This window comes from Equus quagga, chromosome 11, assembly GCF_021613505.1.
Source record: "Equus quagga isolate Etosha38 chromosome 11, UCLA_HA_Equagga_1.0, whole genome shotgun sequence".
In the NCBI taxonomy this organism is placed as follows: domain Eukaryota; kingdom Metazoa; phylum Chordata; class Mammalia; order Perissodactyla; family Equidae; genus Equus; species Equus quagga.
Genome location: NC_060277.1, coordinates 66,602,343 through 66,627,228, shown reverse-complemented (window position 1 = coordinate 66,627,228; position 24,886 = coordinate 66,602,343). Strand labels below are relative to the sequence as shown.

Sequence of the window (24,886 nt, the reverse complement as noted above, 5' to 3'; positions counted from 1 at the left end):
TTGCAGCTTCTGCCAATTTCCATGGTGTAAATACTTCCATCATGGCCAATTTCAAGTTACCAATAAGACATTATTGAACATGGAGTTGGTAAGAGATGTACACAATTGGTTCTTATAAGGCTGTAGTGCAACCAGCCTCCACTACACCATTGATTCCCATTCAAAATTTTTCATTGGCGTTCCTTAAAGTACCCTTTGTACTATTGTTGCAACTCTCCGTAAATCTAAAGTTATTTCAAAATAGAAGGTTTAAAAAGTCTACCAGAAAAGATATAGAGTCATTTGACAAACTTCTTTCTCAGTTGAATATGGCTGCCCCTAAACTGTTACCCTTTGAGAAAGAAATGAGGAAATAATAATTGAGATTAATTGTCAGGGTATCATCCAAAGCCATTGAAAATCTACAGAAGGGTAGCTGGAGAATTTTTCAAGAATATCTGAATTCTAATTTTATGAGTGAGTGTAACCACAAGAAGGTGGGAAAGGAATGTGAATGTCATTAAAACAAGATTTAATCTGATCAATTGTATTTGAATCAGTTCTCAAGAAAGAAACTTGCCAGGCTGGCCCGGTGGTGTCGTGGTTAAGCTAGTGCGCTCCGCTTTGGCAGCTCCAGGTTTGTGGGTTCAGATCCCAGGCACGGACCTACACACTGCTCATCAGGCCATGCTGTGGTGGCATCTCACATACAAAATAGAAGAAGATTGGCACAGATGTTAGCTCAGTGACAATCTTCCTCAAGCAAAAAGAGGAAAATTGACAACAGATGTTAGCTCAAGGCCAATCTCCCTCACTAAAAAGAAAAAAAAAAAGAAACTTCTATGTGAACTGAAGGGGAATGCTTGGTATGTAAATCAGAAAAAAAAGCAGAGAGATTCTCCAATAATTTTCAAGTGAGTCCCGATCCAGGGTTATTACTATTCCAGGATTCTTTTTGAAGGGAAGACAGACAGGCCTTTTATACACTGAAGACAAACACATTATGTTCTTACAGCTGTATGGTACTTGTCATGAAGGAAGTGTAGCTAATTCCCTTGCCTTGATTTCGAGGATCCTTGACTGGATTTTATCTTTCCACTTATTTTCTTACAGAAAGAATGGACAGATGGACCACCCAACAAAGATGTTCTATTGCCCTTGGCTATTTCAATTCATTTATAAGTAAGTTGATATTGCCATTTCTTCATCAATCTATTGTGAGTCTGGTTAGCTTGAGTCACGTATACCTTCGCTCAACATTAAATTGATACTTACAGTGTACCAAATATATGCCAGGCACAGTTCCAGGAGCTGGGGACACAATGGTAAACAAAACAGACAGGTTCTTGTCCTTATACAGGGTATATTCTAATGGGGAAGACCAGACATTAGTAAAGCAATTACACAGATAAATAAATATCAACAATCTGTGATAATACTGAGATCTGTTTGCTATGAGAACACAGAACATGAGAAGCTGACTTAGTCTAGTAGTTCAGGAAAGGTTTCCTTAAAGAAGGGACTTGATTGCCAAAATAACATGTTGGGGCTTACAAAGCTGAGGACTCTACCCTGGACTGTGGCGGGTGCATAGATGCAATGCCCCTGTGGTCCCCCCAGGTGCCATCTCATCACTCTACAATACTATGCAAGATTTGGCCCTTCTCTTTCTCAGAGTGTGCATGCTTTAGTCTCCTATCACGATTGTTGGTGCCTCTTCTATTTTGATTGGAAGCTCCTGGGGGCTGTTGTCGCTCAGCCACCTTTAATTATCATGTAGCTGTGCCTTTGCTCAGCTCGGACACTTCCCCAATGTCTCAGAGAAATGAGCCAATTAAGACTGTCACATTATGCACACTATGTCCTGTCATACAAAGACGGCAATATAGATATATATTTTTTCTTTTTCTCCCCAAATCCCCGCAGTACATAGTTGTATAGTTTAGTTGTGGGTCCTTCTAGTTGTGGCATGTGGGACGCCACCTCAGCGTGGCCTGATGAGTGGTGCCATGTCCGCGCCCAGGATCCGAACCAGTGAAAGCTGGGCCGCCAAAGTGGAGCGCATGAACTTAACCACTCAGCTACGGGGTCAGCCCCAGCAATATATTTTTTAAGTAACAGCTTTATTGAGATATAATTCACATATCATACAATGTAATTATTTAAACTGTAAGGTTCAATGTTTTTTAATATCTGAAGAATGCAACCATCACTCCAATCAATTTTAGAACATTTCCATCACCCCAAAAGACACCCTCTCCCCCTTCCCCTGTACCCATTAGCAGTCACTCCTCTTTCCCCTAACCCCTCAGCACTAGGCAACTACTAATCTACTCTGTCTCTATAGATTTGCCTATTCTGGACATTTCATATAAATAGAATCATCTACTATGTGGTCTTTTGTGACTGACTTTCATTTAGCATAATGTTTCAAGGTTTATCCATGTCGTAACATGTACCCAGTCCTTCGTTCCTTTTTATTGCTGAATAATATTTCATTGTATAGATATACCATATTTTATTTACATCTTCATCAATTGAGGGACATTTGGGTAGTTTCCATTTTTTGGCTATTATGAATAATGCTGTTTTGAACATTCGTTGTACGACAGATTTTTATTTATTTTATTATTTTTTTTTTTTGAGGAAGCTTAGCCCTGAGCTAACTACTGCCAATCCTCCTCTTTTTGCTGAGGAAGACTGGCCCTGAGCTCACATCCGTTCCCATCTTCCTCTACTTTATATGTGGGACGCCTACCACTGCATGGCTTGCCAAGCGGTGCCATGTCCGCACCTGGGATCCAAATGGGCGAACCCTAGGCCGAGGAATCGGAACGTGCCCACTTAACCGCTGCGCCACCAGGCCAGCCCCACCATTTTTAAATGAACAATTCAATGGCATTTAGTGCATTTACAGCATTGTCCAACCACCACTTCTACCTAATTGCAAAATATTTCATCACTCTAAAATAAAACCCCAGCCCTGTAAGCAGTTACCCCTCCTCTGGCTGCCCCACAGTACCTGGCAACTACCAATCTGCTTTCTGTTTCTGCGGATTTACCTATTCTGAATATTTCACAATAGAATCATAGAATAGGTGACCTTTGGCATCTGGCTTCTTTCACTTAGCATGTTTTTGAAATTCACCTGCTTGTAGAGTGTATTAGTACTTCATTCCTTTTTGTGTTTGAATAATATTCCATTACATCTGCATACCATAATTTATTTATCAATTCATCTGTTGATGGATATGTGGGTTGTTTCCACCTTTTGGCTTCTGTGAATAATGCTGCTGTAAATATTCTCATACAAGGCTTTTTTGGCATACCCATTTTTATTTTGGGTATACCTAGGAAAGGAATTGTTGGATCATATGGACAACACATCATTAAGAGCAGGAATTGAATTTTTAAACAATGCACCCTAGAATTTTTTTTTTAACAAAGACAAGGGCAGAAATTTCAAAAAATTGAATGGAAGGAGCTAGGGGTGATAGCATAAATGTAGTAACTCAAGATAGTGCTTGCAGTTCACATCTACCGTATCACAGGATTCTTGGACAAAACAAGAACCAGATTCAGGGTTTTGGATTCCAAGACCAGATATTTAGTTGCTCGTCTTGTTCCACAGTACTGTTGTCCGCCTAGCTTACCGACACAAACAAGGCAGCCGTGAAGGTAGTGATGGAAACCTGGGAACTGGAGAGAAAAGACTATAAAGTTTCAGGAAAAGAAGCCGCTTTCTTCCCAAGAGCGAGGGCCAGGGAAACACATTCCGAGAGGTAGCTTGTTTCCAGCTTCACGGTTATCTCCTATGCTATAGAGAACGTCAGTGGAATTTAACATACCACTCTTCTTCATGGAGAATTTTTTCTAAAGGTGTTCGCTATTGTTTTGGAGACCGCAGAGAACAGTTGGGAAAAAAAGAAATGCCACGTAAGTCTCTTTATTTACAAATCAGAGGTAAAAAGGCTTCTATGGAAGCCATAAGGACCAATAAGGACCGAAGGTTTAAACAAGATGGTGGCTGGGACAGGACCGCTCTATCTTTCCGGGTGAAACTCTATGGCAGAGCAGAGGCGTACAGTTTAGAGAAGTGAAGCCGAGATGGGTGGTAACCCGACCACACTAGCGCGCTAGGACTGGGGAGCGGAAAGAGCTCTCTTGCGCATGTGTGGACCGGGGGGATGGGTTTCGAGACAAGGGGTCCACCCACAGTGCAAGTTTTCTGAAACGTGTGAGTCGTTTACGTCCAGTTAAAGCCGAGGTGGGGCATTTCCTAGGACGCATGCGTTCTGGACAAGACAAGCGTACCGTGGCGTGGTCTTTTCAACGCCGGGCGTACAGACGACGTCTGAGGTGGAAGGGGCGTTCAGGATTCCCAACACGCATGCGCTTTGAGGCCGAGGCGTTTCCTTCAGAGGGTGTGGAGTGCAGGGCTCCTTACTGCGCAGGCGCAAGGACTGTCCGGTAGGGCTAGCGGTCTATCACCGGGAGAGAAGAGGTGGTTCAAGGGCTTAAAAAACCGGGTGCGCCTGCGCGTTGCCTACTGGTGGGAAGAGCTCAGGATTTGTGAGGGGCGGGGTCACGTATGAGCGTCATTGGATGGGTAGGTGGGAGGGAGGGTGGAGCTCGGGGAGGATCTGTGCGCTTGCGCAGTGCGGGGGTGGAGGGCCGAGGAGATAGATAGCACGCTTGCGCGGCTGTCACAGGGCTGCTTGGTTGGTCAGTGGGGAGTCGGCGCCTGCGTACTAAGACCCGTGTGCAGCAGCGGCGGCGGCGGTAGAGGCGGCGGCGGCGGCGGCAGCGGCTCGGAGGCAGCGGTTGGACTCGCGGCGAGCGGACGGAGTCGAGTCACTGCGTTCGCGCGAGGTGAGAGCTGGCAGCGCGCGCGTGCGCGGAATCTTGGGTTTGGCCTGGGCACACAGATGGGACTGCGCGGGGGTCGGGGAGGGGGCAGAGGGGAGCGGCGGCCGCCGCCGCACGGGGTTCGGTCGGCGAGCGGCGCGAGTTGCGGAGAGGCGCGGGCGCGCGTCCCGGTTGGCGCGCGGGGTGACGGTTGGGGCCGGCCGGGTGACGTTGGAGCGACGCAGGGCGGGGGACGGCGAGCCGCGAGGCCACCACGCGGGAGAGGCCGCCGGGCGGCCACGCCAGGACGAGGGCCGGGGGCTAGATCGGCCCGCTGGGACAAGGGTACCTGGGCCGTTGAGAACCGGGCGCCGCGCGGCCACGTGAGGTGGGGGAGGGGGCTGTTCGGTGAGAGGGCATGTGGGGGGGGTTGGCGGCCGGCGGGGGGGAGGGGAGGCGGCGTGGCTCCGGCTTTTGAGGAGGGGGCGGCCGCGGCACCGGAAGTGCGCCCCACGGGAGGCTGCCCTCGGGGTCGGAGGCCGCATGGCCGAACGTGGACCGGGGCCGCATGGCAGCGTGGGGACCCCTCCCCCCAGATCCCGGCCACCGGAAGCCCCCGGCGGCCACATGGTGGGGGGGAGCCGGCAACCCCCAGCGCGGGCAGAGCTGGTCCTCGCGGGCGCCTAAGGGAGTGTGGAATTTTGAGGAGTGGGAGAAGCCCGAGGCCCAGATCCTGATCACTCAGGAGAGCCCGCTGCGGGCATATGTTAGCGCGTCCCCACCTCATGGGCCCCTGAAACTTTCCCCCAATCCTCACATGAAGTGAGGCTGCCAGCCAGGTGTAAGTGGCACTCTTCTGCGCTGGGAGATCAGAGAAATGGGGAAACCGAGGACGATTGGACGCGAGCCCAACTCTTCTTGGTTGTACCGACAGCGTCTTAAAGTCCAGGGCAGATGAGTTCCGCGCTGTGATGGGTGCTCTTCACCTTGTCACTGTGTTCCTCGCTGTGTCTGATTTGGGAGTTCTTGATTTTAGAGTCCTTAACTCTACTATCTTAGTATAATTTATACTACTCACTACTACCAGCCTTTTGCTTTCATTTTATTGTCATTCACCACTCCCCACTCCCCCACTTTCTACTGACTGTACAGGCCCGGCCTGAAAAGCCGACAGGACCGATGCATCCTGGGAAAAGTGGGAGGGCCCTCAAGGAGAGGCTGGGTTCCTGGGTTCCCTTTGGGAAACAAGACCGAGGTGTTTGGCAGGGGGATCAGTTTGAAAACAACTTTACTTTCTCCCCCTCCACTGCATCTGTAAACGCGTGTTGGAGAGGCGGGAATCCCCCAAAGAGGCCTTGTGGTTTCCTGTACCAGTGACTGGCTTGTGTGTGGATACGGTGGGGGGGGGGGGGGTGTAACAGAGACGGGTGGGGCCCTGTCCTCCGGTTTCCACCCTCCCTTCTCCTCCCCCCCATTAGCCCCGCCCTTTTGCTGGCTCATAGCTGCTCACCTAATTATAGCCCTGGTTATATGTGGGGAAGAGGGGTGGTTGGTTTCAGTGGCAAGTAACACCTGAGTCCTCCCCCTCCCAGGAATTAGGCCTTTGCCCATCTCAGAGATTTGGCATCCTAACTTCCTGGAGCCTTCTTTTCCCGAGCCACCTCTCACTTTCATTTGGGGGTGGGGATGCAGCTTATTCCTCCTCCCACCCGCACCTCATATATACACCAGTTCTGAAGTATTTTGTGATTCCAAACAGTATTTAATCTAGGGACTTCGACTTTATTTTAGGTGGGTAATGGAATAAGAGGCTGGGGGGGGAAATGAAGTCATGTTTCCAGAGAGTGGAATAGGTTGGAGCCCCTGTTAATCTCTGTCTTTGCTGACCCTAGTTCTCTTCTTGACTCTAGTTGGAATCGAAGCCTCTTAAAATGGCAGATGATTTGGACTTCGAGACAGGAGATGCAGGGGCCTCAGCCACCTTCCCGATGCAGTGCTCAGCATTACGTAAGAATGGCTTTGTGGTGCTCAAAGGCCGGCCATGTAAGATCGTGGAGATGTCTACCTCCAAGACTGGCAAACACGGCCACGCCAAGGTTAGAATTTCACCTCTTCACATCTTGCCTTCCCTGCACCTCCCATATCCATGGGGTTCCTGGCAGCAAGCTGTCATCAGTCCTAGCCCTCTACCTTCCTTTCCTTCCTTTCTTACCAGCCAGTTCCTTGTGTTCAGTACTCAGCCCTGGATGCCTACTATACCTGCTCCCCAGCCTTCAGCCTTTTCCTTGGTTATCCTCCTGTGCCCCACCATTCTCTGGTAATCGCTTCCTTTCTCCATCTTTGTGTAAGTCTCTAACTTCTCTTGGTGGTCCTTTATGCTCAGGCTGTTCAGCTGGTCCTTCCTTATTCCTGACTTTTACTTTTCTCCTTTGTCTCTCTGTCCTTGAGTCTTTGTAGGTGCTCTTGGTTTCCTTCACTTTGCCCACAGTTTCTACAATCCTAACACAGAATGCAGCCTTCCCTGCAGGAACTCCAGGTGTACCTCTGAGCTTCCAGATCACCCTGCTGCCCCACTCTGCAGTGCCAGCTTTCCCTTTGGACCTCTGACGCAGTGTCAAACTGCCTCTGCTTGCCCTCCTCCTTGAGTTCTCTGAGCCTCCTCCTTGGTTTCTTGGGTCCTGACCTTCTTGCTAGTGCTTTCATCACTTCAGACTTTTCTTTTTCATCAAAAGCTCAATCTCGTTCATCCTTGTTGGATTTTTGTAGTTTTGTTCCCTAATCAGTTTTTCTATCTTCTATTGACTTGGCATTTGTCCTGGGTTACCCCTAACGTCTAGATCCTTTTCTGTGTTCTTTCTGGTTTCCGTATTTCCTAATTGCATAGTCCTTTCTCATGCCGTCCTATTTTCTCAGCTCTTTCCCTTCTACCTTTCTTATTTCCCAAGTTCTCAGCCTGTTATGCTGATGTCCAGGAAACTCTTCCAGACTTTTACCTAGACTCCTCCCATCCCCTAGGCTCTTCGCCTCTTGTCTGTCCGTGTTTTGATGGGTCAGGGTAACTGACTGCTCCAAGCCTGCCCTACAGTTTCCCTGGTGCTGTCAACCCCAGTCTCAATGGTGGTCTTATCACCTCAGGTTGTTTTTGGAGGCTTCAGTGTTTCTTTCTCAAGTTGATTGGTTCAATTCCACCTCCCCTAATCTTTGCCCTAACAGCATAGTTTGACTTCCCTCACCAGCTAGGAACAACATGGGCCTTTATCTCCTCCATCCTAGAGCTTGGTTGGGTTTCTCTTTGATGTGATGCATACACACAGGTCCACCTGGTTGGTATCGACATCTTTACTGGGAAGAAATATGAAGATATCTGCCCGTCAACTCATAATATGGATGTCCCCAACATCAAAAGGAATGATTTCCAGGTATGTAGATGGTCTGAGTGTAGGTGGATTAGTGGTTTGTGGGGGAAATACAGATTGACAGGAAGAGCTTGTGCTGGGAGAGAGGAGGGAAATAGCAGGAGGAGAGGGTATTTAGTATTGGCAGTTTGCTGCCCCAGTTTGTCCATCAGACCATGTATCCTCAACCTACCTGGGCCTCATTCAGCTTCCTTCCCTATCTGCCCCCAGCTGATTGGCATCCAGGATGGGTATCTATCACTGCTCCAGGACAGTGGGGAGGTGCGAGAGGACCTTCGTCTGCCTGAGGGAGACCTCGGCAAAGAGATTGAGCAGAAATATGACTGTGGAGAAGAGATCCTGGTATGATTTCCCCCCCTTTCTTTGGTGCCCAGCTTTGTTCTTTGTGCTGCTTCCTCTGAGCTCAGACTTCTGACTATCCCTCTTGCTCCTCCAGATCACGGTGCTGTCCGCCATGACAGAGGAGGCAGCTGTTGCAATCAAGGCCATGGCAAAATAACTGGCTCCTAGGTGAGTGTGACAAACCTCTCCTCCAGCCCTCTTCACACACTGGATTGTCCCAGCAAAGAGTTGCTTTAGTCTTAATTGTTCTGGGCTTACTCTCCACCCCCAACATGGTCCTGTTCATCTCACTCTTTGTCCTGTTGAAGGTATTATGCTGTCTTACCTGGTTTCTCTTTCCTACCCAGGGTGGCGGTGGTGGCAGCAGTGATCTTCGAGCCTACAGAGGCCCCCTCCCCCAGCCTGGCCCAGCTCTGGCCCGGCCCTTGGCTGGACAACTCCTACACAATTTATTTGACGTTTTATTTTGGTTTCCCCCACCCCCTCAATCTGTCGGGGAGCCCCTGCCCTTCACCCTGCTCCCTTGGCCAGGAGTGAGTGAGCCATGGCCTTGGTGAAGCTGCCCTCTTCTTCTCCCCTCGCACTACAGCCCTGGTGGGGGAGAGGGGGTGGGTGCTGCTTGTGGTTTAGTTCTTTTTTTTTTTTTTTTTTTTTTTTAATTCAATCTGGAATCAGAAAGCTGTGGATTCTAGCAAATGGTCCTTGTGCCCTTCCCCCACGCATCCTTGGTCTGGTCTCTTGTTCCCCATGGCCCTTAACCCCAAGTACCACCCCCACAGACTGGGGACCAGCCCCCTCCCCTGCCTATGTCTCTCCCCAGATCCCTATAGATGGGGAGGGAAGAGGAGGAGAGGGGAGGGGACCTGCCCCCTCCTCAGGCATCTGGGAGGGCCCTGCCCCCATGGGCTTCACCCTTTCCTGCGGGCTCTCTCCCCGACACATTTGTTAAAATCAAACCTGAATAAAACTACAAGTTTAATATGAAGCCCCCAACTCAGCCGCTGCTTTGGATTAAATGGGTATTTGTTGACTGGAAGGTAAATTTGGAGACCAGAATATAAGATTGAATTCTGCCACTGAGTTCATTACAATCAATCAACCCACTGTCCCACTGTGACTTGCCGTAGATCTGCCTGCCACCCCCCACCCTCCAAGCAGTCCGGGCCTAGTCCTGGCCTAGTCCAGGTGGGAGGCAACACAGACAGTAGCAGCCAGGGGCAGTGGCAGATAGATTTTATTGGCCTAGGACTGGGACACACCAGGGCCCCTCACCCATGCAGGGAGTGGGGGTGAGGCTGAAGATAAAATCTCGTGGTCACTTGTGGTAGAAGCGCGGATTCTGGCTGTGCTGGATGAAGGGGAGCCGAGGGCCAGGTTGGCTGGTAGCTGCAAAGCCCGACTGGTGGTGATGAAAGGATTGCTTTGTCAGCGTGCATAGTCTCCCTTCTTCACACCCTCACAACTACCCCCAGGAGGAGGGGAAAAGGGAGGTGTGGGCCACCTGTCCTACCCAATCCTATTTTCCTTGGTTAGTGTACAGGTTCTGACAGGTGTGGTTAGCATCCTTACCTTTCCTGCTGGTTGCATCTGCACAGGGAGCTGGGGGGAGGCAAGGAGTCCTGGAGCTGGATGCAGAGCTTGGGGGTGCATGGGACGCAGGGAGGACTGCAGAGAACAGAGTCAGAACCTGAGGCAGCCTAGGGCTCCCCTTAGTCTAACCCTTTCCCTGACTTCCCAAGGCTTCATACTTACTGAGTCAGAGAAGCCAGTCTGCTGGTTAGCATGTTCCATCTGCTTTTGCAAGGACAAGGCACCACCAGGCTGGAGGAACCCTGGGTGGGGAAGAGCAGTGTATGAAATGAGTGAAGAAGAGGAAGGGAGGACTCGGAACTAGGGCCTGTTCGTGGGGTGTTATCACCTGTCTGGGTGGGCTGAAAGTGGCTGTGCACGGCATAGGGCTGTGGCTGTGGCTGAGACAGGTACTGCACTGCAGGAAACGCTGAAGGTGCTGAGAAAGGCAGGAAGCACAGCCATTAGAACCTTCTTTTAGCCTGTTTCTAACACTCCTCCCTCTGGGCCTTAAGAAAAGCCCTCTCCCTCTTTTCCCACCACTCACCCCTGAGCTGCTGACTAGGACTGTAGGCGGGCTGTGTGGGTCCATAGTGAGGTGGGGGCTGAGCAGTCCCATAGGCACCACCTGGGCTGCCTTGGAATTGCCCGTGCTCTGGGGTCCCTGCAAAAGCAGCTGCTGAGCCCACGTAGTGCCGGGTCTAAAAAGGGAGGATGAGAACTCATTGCGTGTAAACTCCTTGAAAGCAGAAACTCAAGTAACTTGTGCATGCCCCGTTTTTACTGATACAGATAAGTGTTACATTCATGCACCGCATAACAATGTTTCAGTCAACAATGAACCACACATACACCGATGATGGTCCCATAAGATTAGCACCATATAGCCTAGATGTGTAGTAGGCTATACTATCTAGGTTTGTATAAGTACACCCTATGGTGTTTCTCAGAACGTCTCTCCATCATTAAGCAACGCATGACTGTAATGGTCAACTGAGGATGCCTAGGTCTGGGTGGAAGTAGGGAAAAACAGTGGGTTAGACACCCAATCCTCTTACCGTAAGCACTTGGGGTCCAAACATCTGTTTGGCTCTGTCAGCTGCCATGAGGGTGCCTGGGCGATTGTGTCCTCCAGGGCTCCCTATGGAGGGAGAGGGGCTTCACTGATGCTGAAATGGGAGGCTGCAACCCCCCAGGAAGGCCCATTCTAACAAGTGGTTTCTATAAAGCTCACCCTGCATGCTGAGGAGGTGAGTTCCTGTGTGAACAGTCAGGCCCTGCTGGTATGCAGCTGATGTCAGAGTGGTCAGGTCACTGGAGTGAAAGGCAGGTCAAAATCAAGGACAAGTACTCCCTCTTTTGCCATTAAACACTGACCTTTTGTTACCTGATCCCCAGTTACACTTTGTCCCCAATCTTATTTCTAGCTCTCCAATCCCACCTCTGCTCCTTTCGCCTTCGTTTTTCTTCCTCATGTAAAACTTTCTTGAGCTGCAGGAAAAGCTGGTGCTTCTCTTCCTGTAGGGCCAAAAGCTTCTCCTGCAACTTCAGGATCTGGGAACGGAAGAGAGAGAAGATAAAGGCAGGAGAGCCAAGGGAAAAAAGAGTTGGGAGAGATCAAGGGACTGCTTACTTGTTCCTTGGTCTCCTCTAGCGACATTCTCTCTTCCATCTCCTTTTTCTTCCTTCTCTCCTGCTCTTCCTTCATTTTCTGTTCCATCATCTTGTCCACCTCTTCTTCCTCTGGAGGAAGAGTCAGGCAGAATGGCAAAGTTGCAGGGTGGTTAAAATATTAGAACGTTAGAGACTGAGGAACAGCAAAAACTAGTTATCCCAGTGCTCCTTTATGCTCTTGGTAATGACTCTCTCCCTCTTGAGGGGACAGGCTTCCCCATCACTGCAATAGGGGATAGGGAGAGGGAGGGTTTTTTAGGTGCTCTCCAAGGTCCTTCCCAGCTCAGGGGTTCTAAAGTTTAGACCTGGCCTCCAACTCCCACCACAACGGGGCTGTTCCATGCCCCCTCCAGCTTCGGCGGCCAGCGTACTGGTCGGCCCATGGGTGGGAGTCAGCCCTGGGATAGCAGTGCCGCCCTGGGCCGTGTGTCCGCCCGCTTCTGCCCCGGCTCACCCTGTCGCTTGCGCTCCCGCTCCATCATGATGTGCCGGTGCAACGCCCTGGCCATGGCGTTGGAAAGCTTGGGGCGCTCCAAGAGCGCAGGCATGGTGCCGCCGGGGGCGCTCGGGCCGTGTGTGCCCGGCTCTGTCACTGACTGCCAGACCTCGGACCGGGCCTGAGGGCAGACGGGCGCTTAGAGGGGACCCTGCCCGGCCCAGGCGGAAGCCCGCCCGCCGCCCCGGTCACGTGTCCGGCGCCCGCCGCCCTGCCCGGCCCGGCCGACAGCCGCGGCTCCACCGCGTGCGCGGGCGGCGCCGGAGTCTCCGGCGCGGCGCTCCCCGCCCCCTGCCCGGCCAACCCCGGGCGCCGGCCCCTCCCTACCCGCCTTCTCTTCGCTTTCTCCGCGGCCTCCTGCGCGCCTTGGCCGCTGCGTCACATCCGGCACCTGAGCTGAGTCCTTCCAGGGCAGCAGCCAGCCTCGCGGCTGGGCGGAAAGGAAGAGGCGGAAGCGCATGCGACGGATGCCCGCGTTGTCCAAACCCCGCCGGGGCGCCCGGGCCCGCGCCGCCCGCAGCCCAGGCGCCGCTCCTGGCCGCGCGACAGTTGCGGAGCGCCCCGCGGGCAGAGCCCCTCATTTTGCGGGGCCGGGCACACCGGGGACAGCCCCGGCAGGCCGGGGCTCCCCTGAGGGGCGCGCGCGAGAGAGGCCGAGGCGAGTGTTCTGAGACGGTGTTTATTGGCTCCTTAGAAATCAGAGTCAGTAACAACTGTACAGAGGGCCCCCACCTTGCCTTGCACCCGCCCTTCCCCACTCCCGCCCGGTGGCCCCGGGAAAAAGCAGCTTCATGTGGGGCACAGGGAGACTCCTCTGGGATTCACAGTAATCAGGAACAAAAACGGAAATAAATTAAGTGATATGGGGGAGGGAGTCATAGGGAGTCGTGTTCCCCAAATCAGTGCATGAAGGGGGGTTACCCAGGGCCTGGAGCTGGGCTCCCCACAAGCTCCCTCACCTCAGAGGGAGTGTTTTGGGCCCTGGACATGGAGATGTGCTCCATTCCCATCTACATCTGAGAGCCTGCCTACGTGCTCCCGTGCTTTTGCCAGACTGAGCACCTGTGCATGCCATGGGTCACTGGAATGAGTTGGAGGCAGTCGTCACTCAGAGTCCACAGGCCCAAGGCCCAACTGTGCTTGTAGTAGTGAGGTCTCACCCCTCATTCCACCCGTACCAGCAAGGCATAGAGGAGCGTGGCCCCTTTCTCCTTGGTTACCCACTCAAGTTCGGCTGGGCTGAAGTGAGGGTCAGGAGGTTCTCTGAGGGCAGCAGAAGGGGGACCAGGAGTGTAGGAGCCAGGGCGCACACACACCTGGAACGCCACCTGGGCCTGATGCGTCCGCTGGGATTTGGGGTCCCGGAATCTGTCAAGCAAGAAGCAGAAATAGGGTGGTGAGGCCCCTGGTCCCCATCTCCCTCCCCCTTGCTAATGGCAACCACTGCACTGGCCCTGCTCTTCCTAGGGGACACTCCCACCTTTCAGAGACCTGGGTCTAGCCATTCTCTCTACTTGAACTGGTCTTCCTCCCAAAGCCTGCTTAGCTAACTCCCTCACTTCCTTCTCCAAGCCTTGGCTCAAATCTCACCTTAACAATTTCTACCCCGGCTACCCCATTTAATATGCACACTCCGACCACACTTCTGATCCACTTTACCCCACTCCACTTTTCGTTTCCATAACACTTACTTTTCACTTTTAAAAATACTAAATACTTATGCATAAACATTCTAGAGTGAGAGAGAACATAAGTTCCACAAGAGCAAGGTTCCCTTTTTTGTTCATTGAAATAGCACAAAATAAGTGGTATTTGTTCAGTGAACGTGTGAAGAAAGGGCTAGGGTGGAGACTGAGGAACTAGCAAGACAAGGTGGGAATGGCAGGGCAAATCATGGAGACCCGAGTCTCCCTGTCCCCCACCGCCCCCCACCCCCATGTACTCACTGCACTTTGGATGCCAGGGTCTCGGCCCCAGCATATTGGAGGGAGGGGGAAAGCAGCACTGGAGGCGGCTGCTCCTCCCGAGGAGGTGCACAGTTCTCGCCAGGCTCCTCAAACCCTACCCGGGGCTCTCCCTTCAAGGGCCGGCAGCTTAGGATGGAGGCAGTGCCTGTGAAGAGAGCTGGGTCAGGGCAGCCTCTGCATGGCCCACAGGCCCAGCCTGCCCTGCCTCTGCCGGTGCCACAGTACCTGCTCCCAGCTCCCCTCGGTCCAGCACCCTCCGGACAGCTGCCGCATTGCTCCCATGATACGCCATGTGCCACTTCTTGGTTAGTGTCCCAGCCTCCAGGCGGGGATTCACCCTAGGGGGTGGACAGATAGGGCACATTGGACAAAGGTCACTGGCTCCCCAAGGTTATCCCCTAAACAAGAAGCTTGTCACTTCTTCCCATACACCCTCTTGGGACCCTCCTTTCTCAAGGGGGCAAAGAACAGTAAAGGAGACACATCACCCTGCTCCACACGTACCTGAGGTTGAACCTGCACCAGCCAAAAGGCAGAGCATATTCCCGGGGAGGCTCCCCACGGCGCCTATGGGCCTCATCCCCTCGCAGCTTCCGGCAAGACTCACAGTAGCACAGGCTACGCTTCGGTGGAGGCATGAAATAATCCTCTGCAGGAGAGTGAGTGGCAGACTTGGTGCTGTGGCTCCCACCCTGGGTCTCAAACATGTGGCCTCCTTCCGACTGACCTCCAGAGAATGAGGCAGGTTCTGGGGGGACTAGGGACTCACCAGGAAGCAGCAGCAGTTCTTGGAAACGGGAGCAAAGGGCATGGTACTCGCAGGTCTTGAGAGGGCTAGCAGCAGGCGGCGGACCCCAGCACACACTCTCCTTGATACCTGATGGGGTAGAGAGGGCACAGCTCATGGGAGCTGGGGCTAGAAGTATGGGGTGGGGGTGAGGTAGGATCCTGGTCCCTTCAGGCTGGCTCACCATCCACCATGTCAGCTTTTTCCATGTCCCCTTGGGTTCCAGCACTCTTCCCACTGGCAGCCCCTGGTTCAGGACTCACAATTGTCACCTGCAGAGGAGTGGTCAGCCAGAGTGTGACCAGCCCCCAGGGCCTGCTGATCCCTTCCCTGGACCAGACTTCCCCTTTCCTCAGACAGCCAGTCTCCCAGGCACTCCCTCCTCCCTTGCCACTCACCTGCTCACACTGCCCATAGAGGTCCACAAGCGCATGGCAGGGCTGGGAGACATCTGGCACAGCTACCCCCTGGTCCATCCCATTGACATGGAGATGCAGCCCCCCAGAGCTGTCTAGCCGCAGTCCCAGGATGGTGCCTTCAGGACATGTGTCCAGATTTGGCCCAAACTTCTCACAGATCTGGGAGGAGAGACACACTGTCTTCCCAGAGATCAGACTCCCACCTGCAGCGGCCACCCCTGCCCTTCACTTTTCTTCAGGTGGCCGGTCCCTGGGCTTTGCCTCTACATCTACCCACTGCCTGGGCTCTACTGCCTCCCCTACAATTACCTAGACTCACCCCGACTTTCCCCACTGCAACATTCTTCACAGCAGAGAAACAGGAGGCAGCGGCAAGCCCGAGAGTGTCCAGGTAACGACACTCATGCCTTTGCCCACTCACCACAGCGTAACCCAACTACAGTTCCCCTTTCTACCTGCGGTCCTACCTGCAGAGCCAGGGGCCCACTTCTCCCTTTTGGCCAGCCCCTCCACACTCAGAGACTTGGCCCTCTCCCTTCTCTCTGCTCCCTACCCACCTTGAGACCGTTGTGGAAGACCCCATGGCCCCGCAGCAGCCAGGCTGCCCGTTTGAGGGCACAGGCAGAAGCAGGGAAGTTGAGCCTCTCTGGTGGGCAGGTGATGACTCCCAGGACAAGGGAAGATGTCCACTGCCGGTTCAGGCAGTCTATCCGCACCTGGGGGAGAAGGCAACTATTCCCCAGTCATGGCCTCCTGGGAAGAGGCCCAGCAGAACCAGGCTCCTCACCCCAGCCAGGGAGGGAAGATAGCATCTCCCAGAGAGGCCTCGGATGCTGCCCCTTCTGATGCTTGGAGGGACGAGAAACTGCAAACTCAGTTGTTTCCTTCCCTCTCTCAGCCTTGGTCTTGCTGTGGCCTCTATAAGGATTCTTGTGCCTAGGGACTTCCTTCAGCTAGCTAACTTTGACATCTTTTAGTTTGCAGCAGAAAGCCCTCCCTGTTCCCACATACAGGATCAGGCATCTCCCGTGGACTCCCCCAGCCCCTCCCTACTGCTTCCCTCACCGGTCACCAGGTGAGCACTTCCTGGTAACTGATCTACAACCCCCACCATAGGGTATGAACAAAAACCCAGGAAGCTCATCTGAGGAGCCTGCTTTCCACTTCGTCCTCAACCTGGAAAGGCCTTTCTCCAGGAGAGCTGGTCCTTAGTCACCCTGAACAAAAGGAACTGGGGATAAGGAGGCAAGGCCCACCTGGACCAGCATCTGAGGCACCAGAGGCTGGTTGATGACAACGATGCCCTGATTGTAGCTGGCCACTCGTGTAGCTGTACGATTCCCATTGGACAGGAGGATATTCTTCCCATGGTTCTCTAGGAACTCCAGGACTGTGGGCATAATGGCCACTTGATTCTGGCCCTGGTATGGAAGAGAAACTGAGCTGCTGGGGTTGCCGATGCGAGGCCCAAGCTACCCTCCGGAGTTTACACAGAGCTTGCATATAAGCCTCTCCCTGTCCAGGGCTGGATCAGAGAATCCCAAAACAAGCTGGTGGTCAATGGCCCACTAAATGCCCATCCATTTGCCCAGCAGGCCCTGCTGTAGCCGCTTACTCCCAGGCCATGCTCCTCGCCCTCGTCGTCATCCTCCTCGCCCTCACTCCCAGTGTCCGAGCTTGGGGAAGGAGGCTGGGTGCCTTCTGGCTCTTCCAGCCTCGTGGAGCTGACAATAGACACACTCCGCACTGGCCCGTAAAGATCCAACACAGCCCAAACGTTCTGGGGGCACACAAGACCTAGAAAGTCAGAGATCAGTGGAAGACCTCAATCCCACACCCAGAACCCAAGGAAGGGTACTGGGTCTACCTTGGCAATGCCAGTGGCTGCAGGCCCCATATCCTCTCCATCTACCAGGATGTGCATCGTGTCATCTGCCCCCCGCCGAACGCCCACACGGCTCCCCACCTAGGACCAAGGTGAGACAAGACAAGGACAGATGCTCAGCCCACCTCTCCCTGCCAGCCTTATGCCCAACCCCACCCCTACCCCTGGAGCCAGCTGCTTCACCCCCAGCCTCTCTAGGTTCCGGCCATAGTTCATCCTCTGGAGCTGCCCGTCACGCCTCACTTCACAGCTGGACACCATCCAGGTGGTCTTAGTCCGTAGCTCTGGCAGGGAGGGAGGCAGCCCCGGACCACCACCTGCTCCAGGCCCCATCTCCCCTGGCGCTAGTGTGGTCAGCCCTAGCCGGAGGGAACCTGCCCATTTCTCATCCAGCTCTTCCACTTTCACCTGTGAGAGAGAAAAGACTGGCTGGCACTAGGTAGGGGCAGGAGAGTAGGAAGCAGTCTGGCCCTGTTGTGAAGGGCCTGGCAGCCTCCTTTGTCACATCTCCGCAGCCTACCTCAAAGACTTCCTCAGTTTTGAGTTCCTTGGTGCTGAAGACAAGGCCATGAGCATAGCCAGCCACACGCACTGCCCTTGTGCCGTCCTCCTCCAGAGTGACATTCTTGCCACAAGTACTATGGAATCGGTGAGCCACGCCAGTCACTGCGGAAAGATGGCACCGGAGGAAGGGTAGGATTGGGGCAGCAAGCTTCAGACAGGACACAGAGCAAAGCTTTTAGGTGAAACAGGAAAGTGACACAAAGGTCCCATCTGCCAAGCCCTGTGTACCAGGCATAACCTCATCCCCCCTTCTTGGCTGCTTCCCACCAGGGGTAGTTCCCTCCCCTTAGCCTGCAGCTGCTGCAGCCAGCCTGTCTTTGAACAGCTTCCCCGCCCTGGAAGCTGTATCCCTCAGGCCCATAGCAGGCAAGGAGAGCCTGCCCTCCCTTCCTCCCTCCCTGCCGACTGAACCTGGGGAGTGCAGGGGGAATGACTTCTCAGTGGCAGTGTTGCTAGTCGCCAGGCTGTTGTCCATGGGACCGGTGGCATTGGTGATGGACACTTGGACACACTGGCCATACAGATCCACTACCGCATATACCTCTGGGAAGGGAAAGACCAGGTCAGAAACCTGATAGCCCAGGGTGAGCCAGGCTGAGGGTGGCAGGCTGAAAGCCACAGAGCAGTCACCTTTACCCGGAGGCAAGCCTGAGCAGGCAGCGCCTTGGTCCTGGCCATTGATGAAGTAGTGCAGATCGCCCTTGGCAGTTCGCATCATGCCAATGCGTGCACCTGTGCCCAGTGCATCAAGGTCACACCCGTAGTTGTTGCGCATCGTGTTACCATCTTGCATGATGGCTGTGCCGCTGGGGGGATGGCAGAAGGGACAAGTCAGCTACCTAGCTTCCTGCCCACACGGGTCCCTGCACAGTCTCTGCCTGTCAGAACCTTCCAGTGCCTTGGATTGGGGTCTTGATCTGGAGTCTGAGGCCTAATCTTATCTCCTACATCCCTGGGAGGCCATCAGGGAAAAGCAGAAACTACCGTAAGAGAAAGGAGGGTTGAGCCCCTGCAGTAGGGGAGAGGGCTCCCTAAATCAAAGGGAAGGGGCACCTATATCCCTTAGGTATGTCATTGTCCATGGCCACCAGAGGCCTCAAACCCTGCTTCCCTCCTCCCAGCCAGTTCCACCCAGCCCCACCTAGCTGATCCCTAGATCAGGCAGCCCGACCTCAGCATCCACGTGTCGTAGTCAATGTCTGTCATAGTGTTGGGGAATTCAAGGTCCTCTGGCCGAATAGCAGTCACTCCTGGGAAGAGACAGGGGTAGGTCAGAGCCAAGCCCCCAGCCACAGGCAGCCAGCACCTCCCCCCAGCGCACATACACACAGGTGCCCCTCACCAGCCTCAATAGAGCCTGACCAGCGATCCACCATCTTCTGAATGACAATTTCAAACAGCTCGCCATCCCGCAGAGCCCTGCCAGGGAGAGTGGCAATCAGACAGGCCCTACTTGGGTAGCTGAGGCTGGGGTAGCTGAGGCTGGGGTAACTGAGGCTGAGCAGTAGGAGAGTGGGGACATGAAACTTTAGGCACTGACCGGTTGGAGATGACGATGGCGTCGTTGAACTCGCTGCGGCAGTTGTGGCGGAGCGCAGTGCGGCCCCCGTTGGTGATGACCGCGTTACTGCCATGCAGCTGGTGGAATCGCAGGTCAGAGCCCCCAGCCCCTGACGACGGGGAGCTTGGAGACGCCTGGTTGTTCGCCTCAGGGAGTGGCTCAGGGACAGGGGGCACCTCTGCAAGAGTGGACATCACCCATCAGGCCTAAGTTGTCTCTGAGGCCTCCCAAGGCCACCCCACCCCCTGTCTCTACCCAGCCCGGCCCTCACCCACGTCGTCCACGATGGTGGCCTGTGCTGCCTGGCCATAGAGATCGACGACAGCATAGACACCGGGGGGCACATTCCAGGCGGCCGGGCCCTGAGTCATGCCATTGACAAAGAAGTGGAGAGTCCCGTCCTCCCGCCGCACCACTCCCACCGTGTCCCCTGCCTTGGAAGAAGGGGGGCTGGAGTGAGGAGTCAGGCAGAGTTCCTGCCTGGGCTGGTCCTGCAGCAGCCCCACCTTGCCTACCTCCCCACTGCTGAGTCCTGGCGGTCCCCCCACTCTCCCACCTTGAGGCGGTCCAGATTGTGCCCATATTCATCCAAGATGGTTGTCCCATTGTGCATCACCCCATTTCCGGTCATCATCCAGGTCCCTGGGGGACAAGGAGTGGCAGAGGACATGAGGGCAAGCAGGGCTCCTCTCCTTTATACATCAGTCCCCATATTACTCCCCAAAGCCATCAGCCCAGCCTGCCTTTCCTTTGACAGTTGGCTTTCTTCCCAGGGCAGGGCAAGAGACCTCTGCAGTTCCCAAGCCAGCTGCAGGCCCTGTCCACGTGGCACTCCTCAGCCACTGAATGAGTCGTCACAAGAGTGACAAAAAACGGGCTGAGAACAAGTGTCAGGGCTTCGGGGACAGCTTCCTCTCTAGGACCCTATCCTGGCCCTGCCCTTCTTGGGAGCTCACCAGAGCGCAAGTTGGTCATGGTGGAGGGCAACTGGAGGTAGGCAGGGTTGTGGGTGGTGACACCAATCTCAATGGAGCCAGCCCATTTGTCCACCATCTTGTCAATGCGCACCTGGAACACCTCTCCATCCCGCAGGGCTCTGCTGCTCAGCACCACGCCATGATTGAAGTCATCGGTGGCACTGAGGGCACAGCAAGTGGGGACTCAGACCTCAAAACACACTCTGAGCATGCCAAAGCTTAGCCTAGTGATGCCTGCCCGACACCCACTGCCCCACGTCAACCAGCTAAACTTCACACTCCAGGAGGCTCCCTTCCTTTCTGTCTAGAATGCCCCAGGCCAGAACTCTCTCTGCCTCCCACTTCCCTCCCTGTCCCCCAATCCTATTAGAGCCCCTTCGGCACGCTTCTCCCCACCCCATGGACCTTACTGGGGCCTCAGTGCTGTGCGTCCCTCGTGGGTGATGGCTGCCTTCTGCCCACAGTTGGGGTGGAAGAGCAGGCGCTCAGGTTCTGCCTGGCCAGCAGGAGCAGCACGGCGGAGAGCACCCTCAGGGGACAGTGCCCGCAGGATGGCATTGTTCCGGCGGAGACGGTCGCTGTGGTTGTTATTGTGGACGATGGTTACCTTCACTGCCATCCCATACAAGTCCACCACACCGTACACCACTGGGGGCGTCAGTGGGGTAGCTACACCTGTGGGGGTGGAAGGCACAGGGAATGGGTGAGTGAAGGGAGAAGAGTCAAATATAGGGAGACTGAGCATCAAAGAGAGGCAGGAGGATGAGGCACAGATCCCCGCCCCCCCAAAAGCCCTGGCTCAATGGCCCTCTCTTAGCTTCCCCTTACCCTGATCGATGCCATTAATGAAGAAGTGTAGGGCAGAGTTGGACTTCCTCGTGAGACCAATGTGGTCGCCCTCCTATTCAAAGCAGAAAAATAACAGTCTAGAATCCATGCACAAATAGGCTCCACACTTGTCCTGGGGGCTGTGAGAAGAGAGCGATCCTAAAACCTTCCCACCATCCTATGGCACAGAGGAACAGCTCTAAAAGGTTCCCATGAGTCTCAGACCACCCTGGGTGCTCAATGCAAGTCAGGCACTGTGTTCCATGTTATAAACATCAACTTTTTTAACCCCCATGACAACCTATAAAATACTACTAACAGGCTCATTTTAGAAATTAGGGAGGAAAAAAAAAAAACTACCAAAGAGGATAAGGTTCTTGCCTCAGGTCACTACCACAAATGGCCAAACAGTAAAAGGAATTAAACCCACGTGACTCCAAAATCTGAGTGCCTAACTGTTGGGCAACCCTGCCTTTTCAGAAGAAACCTTCTGGCAAAAGATAGAAGGCCTTGCCCTAGGTCCCAGAGGGGACTATGGTGCCCAGGCAGGGATGCAGAGTACGGGGGCTCGCTGGAGAGTGGCCCAGGCTCCATGCCCCTCACCTGCAGCTCATCCAGACTGAATTCACAGTACTCTCGGCGGGTCCCCTTGCCATTGGTCAGGATCCCGCAGCCGCTCATCATGATGGTGCCTAGCGAAAAGGAGACACCCGGGTTAGGGTTTGGGCTTCCTTCACCTCACCGACCCCAGGCCCATACCCCGACCCTGCCAGGGGCTGGTACCTGACTGCAGGTTGGTCATGGTCGCTGGGTACTCTAAATTGTTGGGGTTGTGGGTGGTGACACCAATCTCAATGGAGCCCGACCACTTATCTACGAGCTTGTCGATGCGGATCTTGGGTAGAGTGATAGCAGAAGGGAGAGGCAGGGAATGTAAATGCAGAGAAAGGACCCTCAGCCCTTGGTTCTTCCCCAGGCCCTACCCTTCCAGCGTCAGGAATCAAGCCCCAGCTTTAGCTCCCAGCAGGTGAGGTGCCAGCCAGACCCCAGGATCCTGCACACCTCAAACATCTCATTGTCCCGGAGCGGGCGGTTGGTCATGACAACCCCATTGTTGAATTCATCCAGGGGCCGGCGGCGCTCAGCTGTCTTATTATTGTTGCTGAGTTTGATGAGGGTTCCACACTTCTCATGAAAGAGCAGCGCGTCGTTGGAAGTGAGGATGGGAGAGGTGGCAGCACTGCTAGACCCCAGCCCTTCCCCTGCCAGTGGGGAGCTCAGGTTCACATTTAGGAGCCCCCCATTGTAGGCAGACAGGATGGCGTTGCTCACCACCTCAGAGAGCTCCATGCTGGCAAAGTCTACAGCAGCAGGATGGAGAAAAGAAGCTGAAATAAGCCTCTACATCCGCAGGCTTGCCCCTCTTTCCCTACCCCTCTCCTGAGACCCCTCCCTTGTCCACCTCATTTCCCGCTCCCCTTCCCAGGGCCTACCCATAGCCCTCACCATTATGCGACTCAAGGCTGTTAGGAAACGTCTCTGGCCGGGCCTGCGCTGGGGACACCATGAAGGCTGGGGACCAGGTAGGATGGGAGGGGAATAAGGGTTCAGCCCCTGCTGCAGGGCCCACAGCCAGGAGACCCCCTCCTCTAGCCCCTGCTCTCCCCTTCAACAGACTCTGGGGTCTGAGTGCCCCTGCCCACACCCAGCCTCACTTGTCACTACATTTCCCCCATTCCTTCAGCCATTCCCTCCACCCCACTCCTCCACTACTGCCCTAGCTGTGTTCTCACCTTCATCTCCAGAGGTCCCTTGTTCAGCCAAGGCAGAATCTTCCGGGGGGGCAGAGGGCTCGAGGGGAGGTGTGGAGATGGGAGTAGGGGGGCTGAAGCCTGGCTCAGGGGGTAGCACGGTGATTTGAGTGCACTTGCCATAAAGGTCCACAACAGCCCAGACACGAGTGGGCAGGCCCGTGGCAGCCACACCACAATCCCGCCCATTCACCCAGAGCCGCAGCTCCCCAGCTACTGTGCGCTCCACGCCCACACGGTCCCCTTCGCCAAGCTGGTCTAGGTCCTGACCATACTCCTCCAGCACAGAACGTCCATCCCTCAGCACCGAGCAGCCCGACACTACCCATGAGCCCCCCTTTAGTCCCGTAGCACTGCTTGGGAAGTCCAGCACACTGGGATCCAGTGCCGTCACCCCAATCTCAATGGAGCCACTCCAGGAGTTGACCTGTGATGAGAGTGGTGAACAGAGACTCAGGATGGGCCACGAATGGGTCTCCCACCACTGGGAAACATTTCAGAGGCCGTTGCATCTCCCTGTTCCCACCTCTCAGACAGCTGAGTGGCTTTTCTCTCTTGAGACATGAGACACTAATCCAGAAATGCAGTCCCATAAGTAACTTTCTCGACTCTGGCTCAGGGATTGTTGGGCCCGCTCTCCCTTAGCAACTCTGCTCTGTACTCTGGGCGCTCAGTGTCTACAACACCACTACTTTCCCCACCATGCTGGCTAAATTCCCTGGTTCCAACCTCCTGCCCTAACTTCCCTGGTCTCTGTGGCTCCTCAACCACTCAAATTCACAGCTCTCCATGCCCATATATATCCCTGGTTCTTATATATCATTCTCTTCCCCCAGTCTAATTCTCTTCTAGGCTCTGGCTCCACTCACACTCACTACCTTCCCAAATTCCCCCTCTGGGCGCCAGCCCTCTTCAATAAGTCGCACACAAGTATACACAACTCCCTCTCTCTGACTTTCTCTTCTCACCCATCTTTCCAGTCCAACCCGTGCGTGAGTTTGTCCTTTAACGGTTTGTTCTTTCCTTGGTTCTCTCTCTTCTCCTCCCATCACTCTCTGCCATCTCTCCATCCTCCATCTCCCAGAAATTGTTGGAAGAGGTCTGTTCCCTAGTCATTCTAGCGGGTGAGGCCCTGTATCCCTTCCCTGCTCCTAGGTCTTGAAGAAATTCAGGCTCTCCTTGTCTCCTTCGCCTTCAGGATGAATGTTTCTACTTCAGGCTCCTTTCCTGCCCGTCACCTGGTGTCCTAAGGTCTGTCGGTTCCCTCTCCGCACCCAGTGATATGGGCTACCCTGGCTGTCCGACCCCGTCTCCCTCTCGTCCCCTCCCACCACCCTCCACATCTCGGTTCCGCGGCCCCAGCTTCGCACCTTGCGGTCGATGCGGACGGTGAAGACGCGTCCATCACGCAAGGGTTCTCTGCTCAACACAAGCCCGTGGTTAAACTCCTGGCCCGGCTGCTGCCGCCGCGCTATACGCCCACAGGCCGACAGGCTCACCAAGCGCCCAGTGCGCGGGTGCAGTTCCCCGCCGCTGCCTAGACCCCCGCCGGACCCCGGTCCTGGGCCACTCCCGCCGGGGCCCCCACCCCCACCCGGCCCCGGCCCGGGGCCTCCCCCAGAGCCCCCACTCCCACCCGACCCCGCCGCCATCGCCGCTGACACCGGGGCCGCGCGACAGCCGCACTTGGCGGCACCGTGGCAACCGCGGTGCACAGACACCCTGAGGGACTAGGACCAGGGGCTGGGGCCAGATATGCTTTA

At 54.5% G+C, this 24,886-nt stretch overlaps 3 protein-coding genes across 7 annotated transcripts; 1 reads left to right on the top strand and 2 right to left on the bottom strand.

The window, feature by feature from the left end:
- The first annotated feature begins 4,668 nt into the window (after nucleotides 1-4,668).
- On the top strand, nucleotides 4,669-9,570 carry EIF5A (eukaryotic translation initiation factor 5A). Of its 2 annotated transcripts, none has more exons than XM_046677651.1 (6): nucleotides 4,669-4,851; nucleotides 6,738-6,923; nucleotides 8,142-8,246; nucleotides 8,454-8,585; nucleotides 8,680-8,753; nucleotides 8,933-9,570. In XM_046677651.1, the coding sequence occupies exons 2-5, from the start codon at nucleotides 6,759-6,761 to the stop codon at nucleotides 8,740-8,742; spliced, it is 465 nt and encodes a 154-aa protein (XP_046533607.1). In that variant the 5' UTR covers nucleotides 4,669-4,851; nucleotides 6,738-6,758; the 3' UTR covers nucleotides 8,743-8,753; nucleotides 8,933-9,570. The 2 variants fall into 2 exon arrangements, with proteins under 2 accessions (XP_046533607.1, XP_046533608.1); XM_046677652.1 differs by lacking the exon at nucleotides 4,669-4,851 and adding an exon at nucleotides 5,081-5,215.
- GPS2 (G protein pathway suppressor 2) lies at nucleotides 9,219-12,806 on the bottom strand. 2 transcript variants are annotated; one of them, XM_046677649.1, is made up of 11 exons: nucleotides 12,652-12,806; nucleotides 12,283-12,445; nucleotides 11,788-11,897; nucleotides 11,596-11,708; nucleotides 11,389-11,468; nucleotides 11,213-11,295; nucleotides 10,702-10,855; nucleotides 10,504-10,593; nucleotides 10,338-10,417; nucleotides 10,155-10,250; nucleotides 9,219-9,984 (listed from the first exon to the last, which is right to left on the bottom strand). In XM_046677649.1, exons 2-11 carry the CDS (start codon nucleotides 12,374-12,376, stop codon nucleotides 9,901-9,903), a joined length of 984 nt encoding a protein of 327 aa, XP_046533605.1. In that variant the 5' UTR covers nucleotides 12,377-12,445; nucleotides 12,652-12,806; the 3' UTR covers nucleotides 9,219-9,900. The 2 variants fall into 2 exon arrangements, with proteins under 2 accessions (XP_046533605.1, XP_046533606.1); XM_046677650.1 differs by lacking the exon at nucleotides 12,652-12,806 and having other exon boundaries at nucleotides 12,283-12,635.
- A 181-nt stretch (nucleotides 12,807-12,987) lies between these two features.
- NEURL4 (neuralized E3 ubiquitin protein ligase 4) lies at nucleotides 12,988-24,791 on the bottom strand. Of its 3 annotated transcripts, none has more exons than XM_046677642.1 (29): nucleotides 24,494-24,791; nucleotides 23,106-23,550; nucleotides 22,819-22,884; nucleotides 22,375-22,673; nucleotides 22,096-22,207; nucleotides 21,916-22,004; nucleotides 21,313-21,385; nucleotides 20,895-21,159; nucleotides 20,464-20,645; nucleotides 20,064-20,149; nucleotides 19,779-19,941; nucleotides 19,487-19,685; nucleotides 19,289-19,365; nucleotides 19,118-19,196; nucleotides 18,583-18,752; nucleotides 18,358-18,489; nucleotides 17,903-18,048; nucleotides 17,566-17,790; nucleotides 17,365-17,463; nucleotides 17,113-17,277; nucleotides 16,754-16,918; nucleotides 16,055-16,213; nucleotides 15,477-15,656; nucleotides 15,263-15,350; nucleotides 15,061-15,168; nucleotides 14,796-14,940; nucleotides 14,517-14,629; nucleotides 14,271-14,436; nucleotides 12,988-13,692 (listed from the first exon to the last, which is right to left on the bottom strand). In XM_046677642.1, exons 1-29 carry the CDS (start codon nucleotides 24,773-24,775, stop codon nucleotides 13,488-13,490), a joined length of 4,683 nt encoding a protein of 1,560 aa, XP_046533598.1. In that variant the 5' UTR covers nucleotides 24,776-24,791; the 3' UTR covers nucleotides 12,988-13,487. The 3 variants fall into 3 exon arrangements, with proteins under 3 accessions (XP_046533598.1, XP_046533597.1, XP_046533599.1); XM_046677641.1 differs by having other exon boundaries at nucleotides 18,577-18,752; nucleotides 24,494-24,790; XM_046677643.1 differs by lacking the exon at nucleotides 22,819-22,884.
- Nucleotides 24,792-24,886: the final 95 nt, after the last annotated feature.